Here is a 20,912-nt window from a genome sequence, read left to right as displayed (position 1 = left end):
CGTAGAATACAACCCACTGCTCCTGTAAGCCAATCATCTAGTAGTCAAGCCTCTACAAGTAATGCTGCCCCTGCCACTGGTACCAGAAGAACTAGTCGTTTGTTAGGTTTATTCAGACCTGGTGGCAGATAAACTTGCTATTTTGCTTGTGCGAATTCTATTTATTTGGTTTGAACTATGTTATGATCTTTAATTACGCTTTTGATTGTATTGTTGAACCTTGTATTGTTGAACTATGTTAGACTATTTTAGAACTATACTTATTTCTAGCATATTCCAAAATAATGCAGTCCATGTTCAACATAAATACTACAACAAAAAATTCATAAAATCCAGATACATTACTAAATAATACAGTACCGTCGAGTCCATAAAATAAAGTAACATAAAATTCATATAGCAACAACCAGTTCAAACATAGCAATTATATAAACCGTTACAGTTCAAACATAAAATACTACAACAGCATACAATTGGGGTCTAAGCCTTACGAGTTGAGGAGCTTGCTCCCTTCTTTTCCTCAGCCCGACAGACGCACGTAGGACACTCCCACGAGTGAGACGAGCATCATTTAGCAGATCTGCATACGGGTCCATGCAATTGGGGTGAACAACTTTGCCACATTTATAACAGAAGAACATATCCACCATATCTCCCTTCAGCTCACATAAGCAACAATGTCCCCATCTAGGTGGATGGACCCTGTGTACCCATCCTTCCATCAGTATTTTCTAATTGATGGATCAAGAGTGCTTAGAAATTCTTCATTATTTTTGGGTGAAAACAATATTTCCAAATTTCTCATCGCCTAGGCTTCTGCCGTCCAAAAATTATTAATAAGTGTTCTTTTTTCTTCGCGTTCGGTTTCAGTTCTTCCTCTATTTTTTCCAACTTTGGGTGTCATTGTAACTAGGGTTTCAAATGACAGTAATTGATTAGGAAAACTAATTATCTTAATTAAAGACTAATTGTACATGAATCACTGGCTAATTAGAAAATAATTAGAAAATTTAAAAAAAAAATATTTTTTAAAAAAAATAATTAAAAAAATATCTAAATATTACCTGTAGCTGTAGTCGCCTAGAAAATCGCCCGAGATCGCCTTCAGTTCTTTCTCCCTTCTCTCGGCCTTTGAGATGGGAGGTAGACTGATGTTGGAGTGAGAAGAGAGAGAAAAAAAGAATAAATAGGCATCCGTAGTGGACCGCCCGTGGCCCAGGCGGTCAGGACTTGAAACTAACATCTAAAAAACTAACATCTTTTCTTTTTAACAAACCGTAATTTTATGAGTATTACATAATAAAAAACTAACATTATTTGCGACCCACACTTCCATTTAAAAAACTAACATCTTTTCTTTTTAACAAACTACATCTAAAAAATAATTTTATGAGTATTACATAATAACGGGTACAGTTAAATGGCTAATTGAAAATAATTAAAATGAAATTTTAAAAAAAAATTTGGGTAGTGGGCCGCCCGTCCCTGGGGCGCCTCACTTGACATGTGGGCCGCCCGTCCATGGGGCGCCTCACTTGCAGCTAGCACCTCACTGGGAATTTTGGGCCGCCCGAAGCCCAGGCGGTCAGGGCATAAATAATAAAAAAAAAACAAAGGTTATTTTTAAAATTTCCTTTTTTTTAGGATATTAATAAAAATAGTCGTTATTAAGATGGGTACAAAATTCAATGGTCTGAATTTGACTAGTTTTTGTACCCATCTTAATAAATAGTAAAAATATTTTCAAAAAATGTAAAATTTGATCTGGAAGCACATTTTATTGTAGATATCACATTTAATGGTTTGGATTGACGATTTGGACTTTGAAAATGTAGAAAATAGTTGTGGTAACTTGTTGCAACTCAAAAATTGTGGTAACTTGATCCCTCATTATATATATGGGTCATTCTCATTGTTATCGTATTAGGATGACAAAGAAAAGAAAAGAAAACAAAGAAAGAGAAAATGTGATGGAAATTGGAGAAAATGAGAAGTTATATTTTGATTAAAAGAATATGATATTGAGTCTTGTTTGATCGAAGTTTCAACTACGTATGTCGCTTTGATTTTGAACAGTTGTTGCAACTTGAATTGGATATTCTAAATTGATCGTTATTAGGTAACTGGACTTCTCTATAATCTGTATTTTTGATTTGTTGGTTGAATTAGATTCTGAATTGGGTTTTGGATTATAATGCATATTTAACGGGACAGCGGGTATGAGGTTTGACTTTGATTTGTGAAATGATGTGATTGTGTGTTCTGAGAATTTGAGAAATAATATGATTGTGTGAAATGAAATGCTATGGATACTATGTGACTTGTTTTACGGATTATCAAGACTCAGTGATATTGCCAGTTAAATATGTATTAATAATTTGATGTGAATTTGTGTAGATTAATCCAGTCTGTTTGAATGGTTGTTTAATTAAGCCAGTTTTAGAGAAGCGCGTCGTTAAATAACCTTTTACTGAGCTTTGTAGCTGACTTCGTATTGTTTTTGTTTGTTATTTTTGTTGCGACATAGGTTGACGGGACGATGGATGGATGCGACGGTGCCTCTCTTGTCGTGACTCCTTGCCCGGCAACAAGATCATGACAATTTTAGTATCAGAGTATTCATTCCTCGAACTATGTTTCAGTCCTTATTTTTTTTGTTATCGGTTTCAATCTAAATTTGATCTATCTAAAATCATTTCGACAACTATCTTATCCGAATAAGCTTTAACCTCCTATTAATCTAAAATTTCAATTTGACTCTTATAAAGAATTTGTTTTGAAGTGTTGACTTTTAATTTGATCCATTTGAAAATCTACCTGGTTACATCAAATATGAATTTTGTATGAAAATCAATTTGATTTATATCATTCGATTATTTTGCTATACTATTTGAATAATATTAGATGTATTTACTTGGTGAGAGTATATATTATCATTGAAATTTAAACGTAGCCAAATGTATCAAAATTATGTAAGTTAAATAAACTCAAGTTTATTATTTTCTTTTATATATGTTAAATTCATTTGATTATCGTCTATTATGCTCCGTTCGATTTGAATATTATATTTTTGAATTTTGAGGACAAAATTCTTTTGAAGGAGGGAAATTTATAACATCCCATAAATTTTTATAAATTCTTATGAATTTAATTTCTATCACTTATTTATAAATATGAAAAAATGAAGGTTTATGTTGTAAAATTAAAATGAAGTCGTAATAAAAGTAAGTAAATAACAAAAGAGAGAGAAACAACAATAACATAATTTTATTCTCAACTATTGTGTATTCTATATGTGTTTACAAAGTTTCTATTTATAAGCTACAAATTGTACATGAAGAGTCATTACAATAGTTAATGAGAACACGAATGCCCATAGCAGTGAAGTAGTGGGGCAATGAACATGAGAATTAATATTGGAGATTATAGATTGAACATCCACATAAATATATTTTATAACACTTTGACTTGAATGTTCATGTTTAATTATACGCTGTTAATATGATACTTCAGGATCGATATTAATATGATACTTCAGGACCATATACTGCCTCATTAAAAACCTTACCAAGAAAAACCCATTGGGATAAAAACTCGATTAAGGAAAAAAGAGTACAGTGTGTATAACGCTTCCCCTCATTTTGATATCATTGAATATCTTTCAATCGATGTAGACATATCTTCGTTGTGATTTGTACAAAAACCTTTGTCGGTAAAGATTTTGTGAATAGGTCTGACAGATTGTCGATTGATTTGACTTGGCAAACATCTATTATGCCTTCTTTTTGTTGGTCATGTGTCGAAAAGAACTTTGGCACAATATGTTTAGTCCAATCTCATTTGATATATCATTCTTTTATTTATACAATGCATGCTGCATTATCTTCATATAGTGGAGGAAGATTCCCTTTGTATTTTGAAGTCCGCATTCTTCTTGAATGTTTTGAATCATTAACCGTTACCAAACACATTCTCGACCCACCTCGTATAAGGTGATCAGTTCGGCATGATTTGAAGATATAGCCATAAGAGTTTATTTTGTCGATTGCCATGAAATTGCAGCTCCACAATAGGTGAATACATATCCTGATTGAGATCGTGCTTTATGTGGATTCGACAAATATCTCACATCTGCATATCAAATTAGATTAAATTTTGTATCATTTTGATAGTATAACCCCATATCTGTAGTTTCACAGAGATACCAAAATACTTGTTTAATTCCATTCCAATGTCTTCTGGTTGGTTTGGAACTATATGTTGCTAACACATTTACTACAAATGCAATATTGGGTCTTGTATTATTTGCAAGATATAATAATGTCCCGATTGAGCTTAAGTATGGTACTTCAGGACCAAGAACTTTTTCATTATTTTCTTGCGGGCAAAAATTATCATTTTCTGCATAGCGACATACAACTATTGATGTTCTCAAAGGATGAGATTTATCCATATTGAACCTCTTCAATGCTTTTTCAACATAATTTGATTGATAGATCAATATTTCATTCTTTAGATGTTCGATGTGCATGCCGAGACAAAATTTTGTTATACTAAGGTCTTTCATTTCAAACTCATTCTTTAACAATTTTGCAGTATTCTCAATCTCTTCAGGAGATCCAATAATGTTTCAATCATCAACATACATTGCAATGATTGTGAAACCTAGATTTGATCTTTTAATGAAAACACATGGACTAACTCAGTTGATTATTCCACATTCGACCAAATTATTTTAGTCCGTATAAAGATCTTCTTAATTTTATAGAGTATATCTCTCTAGGTTTTGACTTATATGCTTAGGCATTTTCAATCCTTCAGGGATTTTCATGTATATATCACTGTCAAGTGAGCCATATAAATATGTTGTTACAATGTCCATAAGTGGCATTTTTATATTTTCTTCAACTGTGAGACTTATTAGAAACCTAGAGTTATCGCATTCACTACAGGTGAATATGTTTCTTCATAATCGACTCCAGGTATTTGTGTAAAATCTTGTGTCACTAGTCTTTCTTTATATCTCACAATCTCATTTTTTTCATTTCTTTTTATGACAAATATCAATTTGTAACATAAAGGGTTAACATCTTTGGACGTTTGGACTACAGGTTTAAATACTTGTCATTTTTCTAATGAACTTATTTCTGCTTGTTATAGTGAATGAACTTAACATCTTTGGACGTTTGGAGGACTATATGACACATGCTAACTAATTCAAACATAATTGGTCGAAAACAAGAATATTGTTTAATATTATACATTAAAATTAGTACTATTCTCCGTAATATAATTTAGGCGTAGGAACAACTAGGCTTGCTAATGAGCGGTAACTCACTCAAAACTCTCCTCAGCCCATTCATTCTTTCATCAAAATTTGACTCGGCTCGACTCAATTTTGAAAAGTAAAGCCCGGCTCGGCTTGGTCCATTGGACTCTTTAGGCTCGGCCCAAACTCGGATCAAACTCAATTAATTGTAATATATTTCAAAGGCATCTACTGCACCTAAATGTTTTGGAAAATGTTTCGAAACTGAAATTTTGAAACTATGTAAATGCTCTACTGTCTTTATTACCAAAAAAATAATTATGTACAGGTTTCCTCTGACAAGTAAATGCTCTACTGTCTTTATTACCAAAAAAAATACAAAAAAAAAAATCATAAGAATTGAATATAGCTAATTTGCAATATGAACTCTATATATTGTAGTGATGGAATTATGTTCTAGGCCTTATAAAATTTGAAATTTTGAATCTATAAATTGTTGACGCGATTCGATTAGAGGTTCACCTTGAAGCTGCAACTGCTCGACCGGAACTTGAATTGCGAGTTTGAACTCGAACCGTCTGAACTCGAAATATCCAGCATAAGTTTGCAGTTAACCTCACCAGTAATCTTGAAAAGTTTCAGAGCACCAAATTTCACCTTAACTGGTACCTTTCCCTTAACTATTATCAGAATCGAACCGCTTGAAAGCTGCGATTGAAATTTAATGTAATAAAGCTGAGTACTAGTTGAGTTCATCTAACCATGTAAACTTTACTTTTGTAATTGATTATGATTTTCTTTTTTATTTCATATGGAAACCACCTTGCAATGTTTTTGTTTGGTAATTGGTACCAAACGACTGGTATAGCATACAAAATATGAAAGTTTCACAACTGAATAACAAAATGTAAGTCTCTAGAAACAAAACAGACAACTAAAGATCAAAACAGAAAACAGCAACATTATCTGAAACAACTTGAGACATTATCCGGACAAACTTTTCTAAACAAATTAAGACATTATAAAATTTATTTTGTGGTACACTGGTATTTCTACCCCCATCCACTTACTATATATATATATATATATATATATATATATATATATTTTGGACCGATTATCATCATGAATAGTTTTCTTCCCCACCCAACTAGTATATTTTGGATTGGTCTGATTTGAAGGGGAGACAAATTAAGTTCACATCTTAAGTTCCCAATTGATGATATCAGTACAGTTATACTGGTTATACACAAATTATGACATTAGAAAACTGACAAAACAATTGCTATATATTCTCTAATTATACCCAATTTATACTATTCCATTGGAAATACCAGTCTATGACCGTACCAGCACCAGTCTGATTTTTAGCCATTTGCCTTTGGGCGCTTTGTAGCTATGATTCGTAGCTATGAAGCACCAGTCTGATTTTTAGCGAGAGAGAGGGAGAGAAATAGAGAGAAGCACTACATCTGTTTGGGCCTTTGGGCGCTTTTGACCCATTTGCCTCTTTTGTTTTGTTTTGATTTTTTTGTGTGTTCTTTTATCTTTGTTTGGTTTTTTTCACGGTTTGAGGTAATTAAATAGTCTCTGGGCCTTATACAAGGCAGAAAGAAGGATACTTTTAAAGAATGAACGATGTTATGTAATATTTTAATTATTATCAATACAGAGAGAGAGAGAGAGAAATAGAGAGATATCTGGCAACCACCGCCAAGGTTTCAAAAAAAGAGAGAGAGAAATAGAGAGAGAGCGCACCTGAGAGGAGAGAAGACGGAGTGAGATAGCGGAAGGCTGGAGAGCGAGAGAGCGATGAAGGAGAAGCGAAGGAATGGTTTGATCCAATGAGTAGTTCGGCTCGGCTAGGATCAAATCGGCTCACTAAGAAAAACAGAAATTTATTTCGAGTTCGGGCCGAGCTCGGGTTCAACTTGAATTGAGCTCAGCATAATTTGACTCATTCAAAAGTCCAGCTCAAAGCCCATGACGAACTGGCCCGGCTCATTTAGCAGGCCTAGGTACAACTAGCTGATGTTATGATAACTGGACCAGGGCTTCTATTGTCCTACATTTTATGACACGAAGTAGTTAGGATGAAATTTTCCACGAGCTCAAGTGAACATTTATTTTTTTATGAGTTGGATGAATTCTAAATTAAAATTACAAAAATAAAAGTTCAATTAAATTTCAATATACATAATGAAAGTTTTAAAATTATTGAGATGACTAAGGACTCCTCTAAAATTATATAGAGGTTATATGATGATAGAATTAATTTGTATTATTGACTTTGCCATTAACACACACGGTCTTGAAAGCCGTTTTCAATAATTTTTTATATAGGCCTTCGCAACTTTTCCACGCTTGGTGGCATATATGAATGAGACACTATTATTATTATTATTATTGTTGTTGTTGTTTTAGGAAAGACCTTGGCAGATGCAATGTTTGAGATGAAAGCCAAGAGCCAATATGGAAATATTTATAATTTATGCAATTTTTCTACATTTGATGACTTCCGTGAAGCAAAGTTTGTCCCTGTCGATCCGATTGGAACAATTTACGCTATTTATAGGGTTAGATAACCTTTCATTCATCCCAAAACAAAGAGATAAGTTTGCAGAGATATCACAAACTAATCACATGACTTTGAGACGATTTCAACTCATTCTTCAATGAGGACATGCATGATGTCACATGCAGCGAGATGATATGATTATATATGTCATATATATTATTAAATAGTTTAGTTTCGTTGACCCTAAATATAAGATGTTGGTCTAGCTGCTATGTAAAAAAGTCAACAAGTTAAACAACTTTAAGTCATACTCACAATAAATAGAGAAAATTGAAAACTGAAGTTTCTTAAATTTAACTTCTATAATATATTTAACTCGAAGGCTCATATGAAAAATATAATATATATAAGCAAATTAAAATTGTTGGATGTCATGAGATCAACTAAACGTCTTTCAAATCAACACAAATTTGATGTTCACCGTCTAAACAATTGAGACACATTTATAATTTAGATAGTCATTAATTTCAGAGATTATCAACAATTCACAAACCAGCTTTTGTTGTCGGAATAGTGGGTTTGAGGCCATCGACCATTTTATCATATTGTTGCAAATTCTGTGTATATTTATTACTCTCTGTAACTATAGAACTTCTATTTAAAGGATTTTTATGTATACTTAAGGTTATAGTCCAAAACTTTTATTTTGTAACTATAGAACTTCTATTACACACATATTATCCTAATTTAGAAACATAATAAGATATTATATTTCTTCTTGTTATTTTTCTACAACAAAAATGCTAATCATACATGGCACATCTTACATGGTTTTGAGAAATTCCTAAATACAGAAGTACCAATATCTATGCAAACACGCCGTCTTTAAAAATGAAACTGTGTAAGAAAGGTACCAATATATGTACATGGTTTTTTTAATAAGAAATCATGTATGATTTATCCGGTGAAACGGTTTTTTCGGAATCAACCATGTATGATTCTGCTTAATCTCCAAACACGGTTTTGTATTTAGAAATCGTGTGTGCTTCATTCACACTCAATTAAACTCCGCTCCAAAAAAGAAATTTAAGGGACATCCCCTGACTATGCGCGCCTCTTCCTGTTTCCATTCAACCAAATTTAAGTCATGCATGTTTATTTCTTATTAAACCCTCTTACAATGGATACCACCATGATTTATCTCCTTCAGACTTTGGATACCACCATGATTTCTGTAACAAGATGGGCGCCCAAAGTGAAAATGAGATTGATCTCGATGATATATGTGAATATTGCTTGATTTTTTTACACCTAGACAGAGAAGGGCACATCATATCTCTAAACAAGACTAAGAAGCCGGAGCTGTATCATGATGAATTGATTGGCTTTGAGCTAAGAAGCGGAGCACATGTCATTCCGCAAGATTAAATAGTTGAGCTGTGCCCTTCTTCGTATTTGGCCTTTGAGTTTCTTTATCCCCTTTGCAAATAGGGGCTAAGGAGTCAGAAAGGCCAACTGCAAAAAGGATTGAGATCAATAGCTAGTTGATCAAATTTGCGAATGACTATTCTCCTTTTTGTTTTGCCAATCAATTCAATAACTAGCAAGATTCTTGTATGACAACGCATGTTTCTTGTTTATTAAATATGTATATATATTTTTTGTGTGATTAACAAAATTTAATTATGACTCAAATCTGTATGTATAATTTTTTCTTATTTCCAGAGATTCGTTTATGTTTCTTTAATGGTTAGAAGATGGATGGTAGCACATTATAAATCATTATAAGAAAATATATACAAATAGTACGCAATTTTTTCTAATAAACCGTGCATAAATCTTATTAGGGTTTTTTTATTTTTCATGCCTCTTTGAGTACTATGTAAATTCTTCTTAACTACCCTTGTAAATTATTGAAGCAAAGCGGTTCCGTTACGATCTTGCATGTTAAGCTCACGTACCGGTTTAGTAGTAATAGAGAAGAGTAAAGAATCACAAACAAAACAAAACAACAAAACACTCAAACTTTCTATTCAAATTCGCTGTCTTCAACATAAACTTTCATACATATTTAAAGGAAAATGAAATTAAAAGCTAACATTGAAAATGAAAACTAATAAATACTTCTTATAATAGTCCCAACGAAAATTTAACTCTTATCAAAACCAAGGTGGTCAAAGGAATGTATTTGTTTTAGAAGACCGCCAGACCGTTAGTTTTCTACCCATGCGCACAGTCAACGAGAATTTGTTCTTCAATAAAACCCATTCAGTCAAATTGTTGATTTAATTCTGTAGAAATAATCCAGAGCATTGAATATGTGGATTTGTTGTGGCCGTCGTCTACATCCAAATATGAATCGGATATGTCTTCAATACGCACCACGTCAGGCTCCCCGGGTTAGTTGAAGCTTGTCCTCAAGCTTATGTTTTCAAAGTAGGGCCCAAACTTGCATTTTGTTGTGGCCGTCATCTACATCCAAATATGAATCGGATGTCTTAAATACGCACCACATCAGGCTCCCCGAGTTAGTTGAACCTTGTCCTCAAGCTTATGTTTTCAAAGTAGGGCCCAAACTTGCATTTTCTCAAATTCTTATTTTCTTTGTAGAACTCTTTGAAATAATACAAATTCAGATGAAGCACTACTAAATCTATGTTGACCTCTTTCGAATTGGGTTTTCTGCACATGTGTTTTGTTCGATTTGGGGCACAAACATAGATCGAAGTTAAATTGTCATGTTTCCGCTGCACCACTCTTGAAATTAACGAACTAGAGTCGGCTTCAATCATTAATGGTTTTGATTTGGTTTCTTTGTTGAGTAAGGCATTCTCAAAATTCAAGGTAGACGCAAGAGTGTTGTTGACAAAAATTCTTGCATTTTCTGGTTTAAAAATTGGTTGCGAGAATGAATAATTGTAGTTGTATCTCAAAACCTCTATAGACGAAACATTTCCAACATTATTTGAAAGTATTGACAAATCACCAGCAAAGTTTTCATCAAAGTTAGAAGAATTCTCAAAGAAATCCATTTTTGTCTTGGGTTGATCGGTTAAGGTGTTGACATCGTCTTCATTATCAAGCTCTTGAATTTCTTCTACCGCAACAAGTCTACCAACATGCTCATCCGGCTGTTCTAGGTGCTCTTGCACTGGAGTGGCTGCCTTTCGGTCTATGACCTGCTGGGAACATGTGCTCAGTGGGGTGTTGTGTTGATGTCGATCATCTTCATCACATGCCACTAAAGTTTTGTTGCCATGTAATGGATTAATCTTTTCATCTTCTATATTGAAATTTTCTTCTTTTGAACCACAAGGCAAATAGTTGAGGTATTTGAAATTGTCGTCTCTCCGTTGAAGGTGAGGAGAAGGAGAAACAAAATTACTAAAGATGTTGTAATGGTGGTGGTGGGGAGAATTGTTGATGTAGCTTGTATAGTCATGCCTCGACTGACAATCATGATTCTCACTTTGTCGATAGTTCAGCGGTAAGAACTCACAAGTCATTTCATGCTTCAAATCAAACCAATTGTTGAGAGGGGGAAGGCCATCGAGGTAGCGGCGAAACTTATATGACTGCTACCATGCTGCTGCCCTATCTCGTAGCCGTATTATCACCAATGGAACTCGCTTGTCGGGAGAGACTTTTTTTAGCTCAAAGAAATTTACCACGGTATTGATCCAATCATAAAATTCCTCGGGCTTGAGGCCTCCAGTAAAATTAGGAATTTCGACATGTATTTCGCTATCCCTCATTGGTTCTCAGTCTTGTAGACGTTCATAGAGAGGTGGAGTTCCATTGTTATTATTTTGTGGGTTTTGGTGATTGTTTTGGTTGTGGAGTAATGCGTTCAACTATAGTAGTGAGGAGTTTCATTTTTTCGGCATGACTTTGTTGCGTACGGTTAAGAATGGCGATAAGGTTTGGATCAGCCATTGTTGTTGCGATAATAATGTTGAGTTGAACGGTTGATAGAGATATAACTTCATGGACACAAAGGTGGATGTCGAATTTGACGGTTGGTGATGATACAACTTCACGCAGGCGCAAAGGTGGTTGTCGAATTTGACTGTTGGTGGTGATACAATTTCACGCAAGCACGAAGGTGGTTGTTGAACCTCGCTCGGATACCACTTGACGCAAAGCAGTTCCATTACAATCTTGTCCGTTAAGCTCACATACCGGTTTAGTAGTAATAGAGAAGAGTAAAGAATCACAAACAAAACAAAACAACAAAACACTCAAACTTTCTATTCAAATTCGTTGTCTTCAACATAAACTTTCATACATATTTAAAGGAAAATGAAATTAAAAGCTAACATTGAAAATGAAAACTAATAAATACTTCTTATACTGGTCCCAACGAAAATTTAACTCTTATGAAAACCAAGGTGGTCAAAGGAATGTATTTGTTTTAAAAGACCACCAGACCCTTAGTTTTCCACCCATGCGCACAGTCAACGAGAATTTGTTCTTCAATAAAACCCATTCAGTCAAATTGTTGATGTAATTCTGTAGAAATAATTCAGGTCATTGAATATGTGGATCAAATTTCTAAGTCGTATAAATAATTCTTTGATCTATCTAGATTTGTTGTGGCCGTCGTCTACATCCGCATATGAATCGAATATGTCTTTAATATGCGCCGCGTCAATTATATATACATGTTTTTTTTTTGTAAGAACCGCGTTTGATTTGTGTATATTGTACATGGTTTTTTTTGTAAGAACCGTGTAGGATTAGTTCTTATGATTTTTGGTTTTTACGCCTCTTGGATTACTATCCCGTCTTTATTTCTCACCGCTCTCATGTCTAATAAAATTAAAATTTGCTCTCCTCTAGATCTTTTGTCCCTATATATCTATTATTTTTCTTTTTTCATTCACTTTCTGTGTCTTAACTTATCAGGTTCGGTACTTAATTTATTTCATATTCATAGACATGATTCAATACAACCATAATATGAGCCTTAGACTGATAATACAGATCATGATTGGGAATAAAGTATCACAGCGCAGTTACACTTAAATAATTATACCGAAACATTAAGATTTGACGCCGTCTCAAACATTTAGCCACCACGGGAGGTACGTAGCGCCGTTCTTGGTAGACCTCCAATGCCTATGGTGTTGCTTTCGCCAATGCTCACAGGAGGTGCCAGTCTGGGTGCACCTATGAGGATGTTTTCATATACACCCATGGATACTGAGCCCGGTGGAGGTGCCAGTCCAACACTTATGTTAATTTTTTAATAGGCAGGATCTGGAGAGATACCTTTCACATTGACATTCTCTTCATTAGTTCCACAAGGACTTTTAGAGAGCAATCAAAGACAATTGAAGAACTGCTAGAGGAGAATGAGATCCAGTGGAATTGGATGCACAAAAGATATTCATCTTAATAATAAGCAAGCTCGTCTATCTATTTGTTTCATTGGTTTTTTCTGTTTTACTTTACCATAGACGTTTTCTACTTTTATTTTTTTTATTTTGCTTACTCATTCGTAAATACACTAAGGGGTTTAATCTTTGAACCCCCAAATAATGTAACTAATTGTGGTTAATCAAATAAGGGCATGATTCCTGTTTTTACTAAAAAAATTTACAATTTGACATGCTACACAGTTATATGTGGTAGAATATATGTCTTGGTCTTCTTAAGTTACTTGTGCATTGTGAGGAGAGTGTGATCAGGGGTATATAGTGTTTTTTTTTCAATGTTTGAGGGTGAATTAATGTTGTAATTGATGGACTGTTAGGGAGGTACAAGTGATTGAAATTGATAATTACGATAGTAATTAATAATAAAATTTAATTATTTTTTAGTGGTACCTCCAGAATTAATTGTGGGATCAATTCTTTTAAAACTTTCAAGGGACCGGTTGGTACAATGTGAGTGAATAGTAATTTTTCAGCAATGGAACGCTAGATCATACGCTATTTTGTAGAATTTGATCCGAAGTAAAATATTTGGTGCTAATTTTAATAACTTAAATAAAAGACTATATTGGGTTGAAACATCACGTACGGGAAGTATTGCTCTGGTGGGTAGATCTCCGACGCCTATGGTGTTGTTGGTTCCAATGCTCACATCAGGATCTATCAGTCCGGGTATAGCTACAGTGATAGTATCTTTGACACCAAGAGCTACCGAGCCTGGTGGAGGTGCTAGTCCAATACTTATGTCAATTTATGAATCTGCAGTATCTCGAACACTGGAGACACCTTTTACATTCTCCTCATTAGTTGTCGAGATATCTCATTAGTGAATAACGCAAACAAGAGCACCAAGGAGAACAACCAAGAATAACATGGAAATAGACATGCTAGACTATTCTTTAAGTAGAATAACTTGGTTTGTGTTATTCACTTGTCGTGCTTTGTGAGGAGAGTGTGTGCGGGTTTATATAGGTCTTTTTGCAAATTGCAAGGGTGAATTAATTGAGGTCATTCAATTTGTGGTAAGAGAGATAAAAAATGATAATTACGATAGTAAATAATAAAATTGAACTAATTTTGAGTCGTACCCTTAGAATTTATTGTTCTGTCAAGTTTTGTAGAACTTTTAAGGGCCAGTTGGATAAAAGTGAGAGAGTAAATTTTCAACTACACAAAGCCTAGTTAGCAAGAATAATTATATGAGTCGCTCCTTATCTAGTTGGTTAATTATCTCCGCATCAACTTTATTTAATGATGTACTATGACCCCACTAATTATATGGTTCCCCTTTTCCGGTTCTCGCACTCATCCCGTGTCAACCTTCATAAGTATAAATACTTGAAAAATAAGATATTAACACTTTGACACATGTTATGAACATCCCCTTTTATCTATAGTTTGTATAAAATGCTATGGATACAGTAAAATTGGACCCCCATACACATCCAAAAAATTTATATAATTGACCATGTTCATGTATGTTTGACCTAGCTCAAAATTCCGACTCTGCCCCCATGAATATGGACAGGGGCGAGGCTAGAGTATTGCAGGGGTAGGCACTTGCCTACCACTGAAATTGTTCTTTTTTTTTGGACCGGGCTAATATTATAGGGCTTGCCTATCCCAGATTTTGGGTTTGCCTACCCCAGATCCCAGAACTCAAACTCAGAACCCAAATTAAAAAAAATATATCTCAACCCTCCCTCCGCTACTGATGAGCAGCGCTTGCGCGAAGAAAAGGAAAAAAAAAGTGCGTTGCGCCGTCGCCTCCGCGGCTCCGCCTATGCCTGCGCCTGAGCCAAGAAAAGAACTACCGCACCGCCACCTGTTACCGCTGATCGCCTTTTGCACTGTGCGTCGCCTCCGCGGCTCCGCCTGTTACCGCGCCGCGTTGCCTTCGGTAAATCCCCTTCTCTGAATTCTGAAAGTTCTTGTCAAACAATTAATTCAACTATTCAATCATCCTTTTGCTTCTTTGTCCCATGTATTTTGGATATTTGTGAGATTTGAGGTTAGTGTTTAGTGATAACTGATAAGGCAAGAAACAGAAACATTGATGACTCAAGTTCACATGGTAGCTAGAGGAGACTACTTCTCTCTCCTGTAATTTGACTTGGTTTTATATTAAATTAGATAATGTGTGCATCATACCTGTACAAAATTATAGTGTTTGGAATCTTCTAAAATCTTTTGAATACCAGATAGGTCCCTTACACTTTTTTTTACCAGTACACTCAGGTGTTTGTGTATTAACTAAAGTGAAAATCTGATGCAGTGCTAAGCATCAGAGATTTTCACGAGTTTATCTCAATTTTATGATTCAATTGCCTAGATTCTATTTGTTGGGTCAATTTGAATAAAACCAATTGTTATTGTACTTATTTTGTTTAATTCTTATTTAGTACCAATTTTAGTAATTTTTTCTGAGAATTTAAACTTGATTTTGCATAGCAAACCACAAAGTGTCTGCATTTATATAACTCTTGTGATTTTTAATTAGTAATTTATAAAGTGTTTTGATTTCTGATTTTTTTTCTTCAAATTTGACAGCTTCAGGTATTGGGGCATTTTCTTCATGGATGATCCAGTTGCTTCTGGTTGAGTAGTTGATGGTTATAGTTAGTTCAGATTTGAGTTACCGTTTTTTTTTATTTACTTGAGTTCAAGGAAGATTAGTTACAGGTCATCAACTTATACAGAAAAATAAAGAAATAAAGAAAGAAAGAATGTATTTTGGTGTTTAATGACACAGTGCCACTGGTACAGTACCAGCAACCAGTTTTCTTCTAAATTATGTTTAATGGCATATGAAAAAATTTGATGGCACAATGCCAATGGTACCACTTCAATTTTTACTACATTTGAAATGCTTGCTATTTTTTGAATTGTGTCTTAAACCCAAACCCGTCAGTTTATTCAAATCCGAACCCGATTTTTGCCTACTCCTAGCTCAAATCCTAGCCTCGCCAATGAATATGGACTAATATTTTACATAGTATCATGCTTTTTCATGGATTATAATAGTTCATACTAATTGCAGCATGGCGCACCAAGCAGGGCCCTAAGTAATGAGGTAGCCCAATTTTCAGCCCAACACTTAGCCCAATCAATATTTTTGAACAAATGGCCTTTCACAGAAACCCTAACATCTCTAACCTGAGTACGTATGTGCATAGATGAAAATTAACTAAGTGAATAGCTCAATTTTCACATGAACTAATATCCTAATGCTCTCAAGGGCGATACTATATATTGCAATATAACATGTATCTGTACCTCTCGAGCTATATGAAACCTTCTGTCAAGTACAGATTAACCATTTCGTGGAGTTCCCGTCGAGACAATTTGCTTTTCTTGCATATGTTTAATTCCTTTTTAGGAAAATAACAACAAATAATACTAATTAAAGATAGCAACTAACCATAAAAAAAAACATTACAATAATTTTAGAGTATTGTACAATAACAATTTCCTGTGCATCAGCATATCACGAAAAAAGCATATCATCTTAGAAGCAGCTTCTGAACGTATTACATCCGAGTCGGAATGATATTGGCAGGTGCTGTTCTAAGTTTTGACCAATTCACACAGTCGAGTGTTTTTTGTCTGAAAAATCGGTGGAATCGGTTTGTCTCGGCCGAGTCCACCGAGTTTTACTCCGAATTAAGTCCATTCAAAACAAAAATTATTGATTCTCTTCATAGACAATTTGATTTGTATTTCACCCTTGAACAATAACATTCTCAAAAAACTTAACTGTATATATGTCTTGAAAATTATTCTGTTAGTGGGATCATAAAACTTGTACCCCAGGACCTTTTTGCATATCCGACAAAATAATGGCTAACTGTCATTTCGTCTAGCGTTTTCTCTTATGGCCTATAAGGCCGAGCTTCAGCCGGACAACCCCAGATTCTAAAGTGCTGGAGTAGGCTTCTGCCTGGTCTACATTTCATATGGAGTTTTGTGCGCTGCTTTAGTTGGTACCCGATTCAGAATATATGATGGTGCCTTAAGTGCTTCTCCCTAGAGGTTCAATGGAAGTGTGGTATACGAAATCATACTCCTCACCATCTCCATTAATGTTCGATTGTGCCTTTCAGCCACACCGTTCATTGCAGGCGAACCCTCTTGAACCATAACATGTGATTTGCCATGAACTCCATGTACCCGCACAAGGTGTTTCCTTTTCAATATAGTTTTCCCAATGAAGTACGTGGTTTGAATTCATGCTATTTTTCTTTTAAACTCTTTGTTATGTTATGTAGTTTGCATTTTTAATGGGTATTAGCTTATAACAAGACTAGCAGTTTGGGTTGGGATTGTTTAATTAGGTACTGACGCTCACACTTTTTTCTTTTTCTCATTTTTTGTGTTATAACTTGTTTTTCGTAATTGTAAAAACCTATGTTTTACTCAACCGCCTGTTACCATGCTTATGTTTTTAAAAAAATATATATATAAATTCAGTTGTACTATGTAATCATATAATCAATGCATTATATTTGATTGGTCCGTAAGTGTTGTTTGATTCTGTCCAGGCAGAGACAACATGATTTATACAACTGGGTCCCCCAGAGATCTCAGCGTACCTTTTTAGTTGAATTGTATTTCATGCAACTCATGATAAGTTGTAGGGTCCTGGCCTGCAAACACACACTTTCAAATTTAAAAGAACAAAACAGAAGGATGACATTTTATTATTTTTACAAAGAAATAAATATTTTATATAGAACCGGAAACATGACGAAATTTTTTGAAGGCATGGAAGGAACCACACCAAAGGATTTGATGCCGTTCCTTTGCGAATTCACTAAATAATCACATATTTGATGTGGTTCCTTAGCATGCTACAACGTCACTCATTCGGCGGTAACATAAAATCCAATTTAGAAACTACATATTCGATGAAGTTTCCTTATATTTTGTTATGTGGTGTTTTGCAAAGAAAAAAACTCTTCTCTTGTTGTCTAGTTTCACATTTTATTTACAAACTAATTATAAGAATTGAGAGAAGAACTAGAAAAACTTCAATTCTACAACATTGACAAGGTAAATTACCAATAAAATACCTCTAGTATTTTGATTATTTTTTCCGAAATTGATGACTATAAAATAGAATTTTTAGAATGTGAAAAAATAAAGTGTTAATTTGCATTAATTGATTATTAATTTATTGTATGGAATTGTTATTGTAATTTTAAAAATAGAGGATACATAGGATAGAAAATTAAACTATTTTACCAATTTTATCATAAATGTACTCAATTTTCCAATTCTCAAAATTTCCATGCAATAAACAAAATTGCAAATAAATTTACCTTATTCAAGTTCATAACAATGACTTGATATATTTATGTCATAAACAAAAGTTAGATGCCATTTGCTCAATGTAAACAAATAAGAGAAAGAACAAAGGGGAAAATTATGTAATTTAATTATCTTGAGCTTTGAGGTGAGTGGCCCATGAGATGAGACTTGAAGTTTTTAAATAATCTTATACATAAACACTACAGAAATATCTCTTGAATCGCTTGGTGATCATGCATGCTGTTCCTCCAACTATTGATCAATTGTGTTTTATCAATTAATGTGCTTCACTATAGTGATTAGAACTGCTTATTATTCAAAGAGTTCGTATTTACTGCCCGAGTCTGAAGGGGTACACATATATGATTTATATAGGACTTTTCAATTGCTTCAAATATTTTTTCTGCTGCTTCTCTACCAGTGCTAGTTATATATATATATATATATATATATATATATATATAACTTATCAAGCTTTATCAATTTTATTAAAGAAGGTTAAATATTTTTAGTATACTTTTTGAAAGGAAATGGAAAGTACTTAAATTTATTGTCAATTTGGCATTCATTTGTTTTTTCAGTGATTAGACAATTGCATAGTTCTCCCATATAACATATATAATTCCAGCTGATTTATAGACTCAGCAGAAACAACTCTATAAACATAATTACCAAGACTATCAATTCTTTATATATATTAACTTCCTCAGGTTCGGTACCTTATTTCATACTCATAGACATGATTCAATACATCCATGATTCAGCCTTACATTGATAATACAAATCATGATTCAGAATCACCTTACTTCGAGAGAAAAAAAAAAAAAAAAAACTAGCTAGCATCACATCACAGTTGCACTAACTAGCTAATTAATTATACCCAACCATTAAGATTTGATGCCATCTCAAACATTTAGCCAAACACGGGAGGTAGCGCCACAGTGGGTACCTCGGATGCATCTATTTGGCAGCGCACCCGGTACCCGGAGTACCTGGAGTTCCTGGAGTACCTGGAGTACCCCTACCTGGAATAGTTGGAGGAGTTGGAAGTGTCGGAGCAGTCGGAGCAGTCCGAGTACCCCCAGGACATGGAGTACCCGGAGTGCCTGGGGCACCCGGAGCACCTGGACCAGTCGTAGTACCCGGAGTTCCAGGAGTTCCCGGAGTACCTAGACCACCAGTCTTAGTACCTGGAGTTCTCGGAGTTCCCGGAGTTACCGGAGATCCCGGAGTTACCGGAGTTCCCGGAGTTTTTGGACATTTTGCAGTTCCCGGACTACCTAGACCTATTCCTACACTTATAAGAAATTTTGAGTCTGCTGCATCTGCACCAGTGGAGACTCCTTTCACATTCACATGCTTGTCATTAGTTGTAGAGAGATCTCTTGCGGTTGTGGTGCAAACGAGAGCGCCAAGGAGAACAATCAAGTACAACTTGGAAATTGACATGCTAGACTATATATTATTAGGAGAGTCTGAGGGGGTTTATATAGGACTATTTTGCAAATTGAATGGGTGAAAAAATTGGGGTACTTGATGTCCTGTCAGTGTGGTATGAGAGATTAAAGATGATAATTATGATAGTAAATAATATATAATTAAGGGAGCATCTAACTATCCCCCGTAACAATCCCCCATTTCATCCCCCAGTCATTAACTACTTCAATAACTACTAACTACCTAGGGGAACCACTTACTATTTGAGGACCATATAATATTTGAAAGATTTTACAACTGACGCGCGCAAGTATTCATCTATAATGTATCAAGTATTCATATATAACACATCAAGTATTCATACCTAATATATCAAGTATTTAAAAAAAAAACTGGACACATTTTTAGAGGTGGGATTTTTTTTCTTCGTTCAATTTAATCAATATTTCTGACGATCGGTGAGGATTTGGCAAATCTAAAACCACGAATGTTTTTGACATAATTTTATCTTTAAAATGAGATCCATGATGATATACTTTTGAGTTGTCCGTTGTACAAGTATTCATCCTTATCGAGAAAGTATTCATCCTCGTCGTGCAAGTGCAAATATAGAAACTTGACACATCACTCATCCATCTTTTACACGTTTTTAGAGGTGGTTTTTTTTCTCCGTTCAATATAACCAATATTTCTAACGATCTATGAGGAATTTTGCAAATCTAAAACCACGAACGTTTTCTACACAATTTTATCTTTCAAATGAGATCCATGATGACATACTTTCGAGTTGTCCGTTGCACAAGTATTCATCTTTTATCGAGAAAGTATTAATCCTCATCGTGTAAGTGTAAATATAAAAACTGGACACATCACTCATCCATTTTTTACATGTTTTTAGAGGTGGGTTTTTTTTCTCCGTTCAATCTAACCAATATTTCTG

At 34.4% G+C, this 20,912-nt stretch overlaps 1 protein-coding gene across 1 annotated transcript in view; it reads right to left on the bottom strand.

The window, feature by feature from the left end:
* LOC144546499 (uncharacterized) overlaps positions 1 to 20,912 on the bottom strand; it is a 205,884-nt gene that overhangs the window by 151,754 nt on the left and 33,218 nt on the right. The window contains exon 2 of the mRNA XM_078295052.1: positions 19,776 to 19,811. Within this exon, the coding sequence (XP_078151178.1) occupies positions 19,776 to 19,811 (36 nt within the window). The remainder of the gene's footprint in view (positions 1 to 19,775; positions 19,812 to 20,912) is intronic.

Source organism: Carex rostrata, chromosome 29, assembly GCF_964058835.1.
Source record: "Carex rostrata chromosome 29, lpCarRost1.2, whole genome shotgun sequence".
Taxonomy (NCBI): Eukaryota; Viridiplantae; Streptophyta; class Magnoliopsida; order Poales; family Cyperaceae; genus Carex; species Carex rostrata.
Note: the sequence above shows the minus strand (reverse complement) of the source record. Positions and strands in the feature narration are given on the sequence as shown.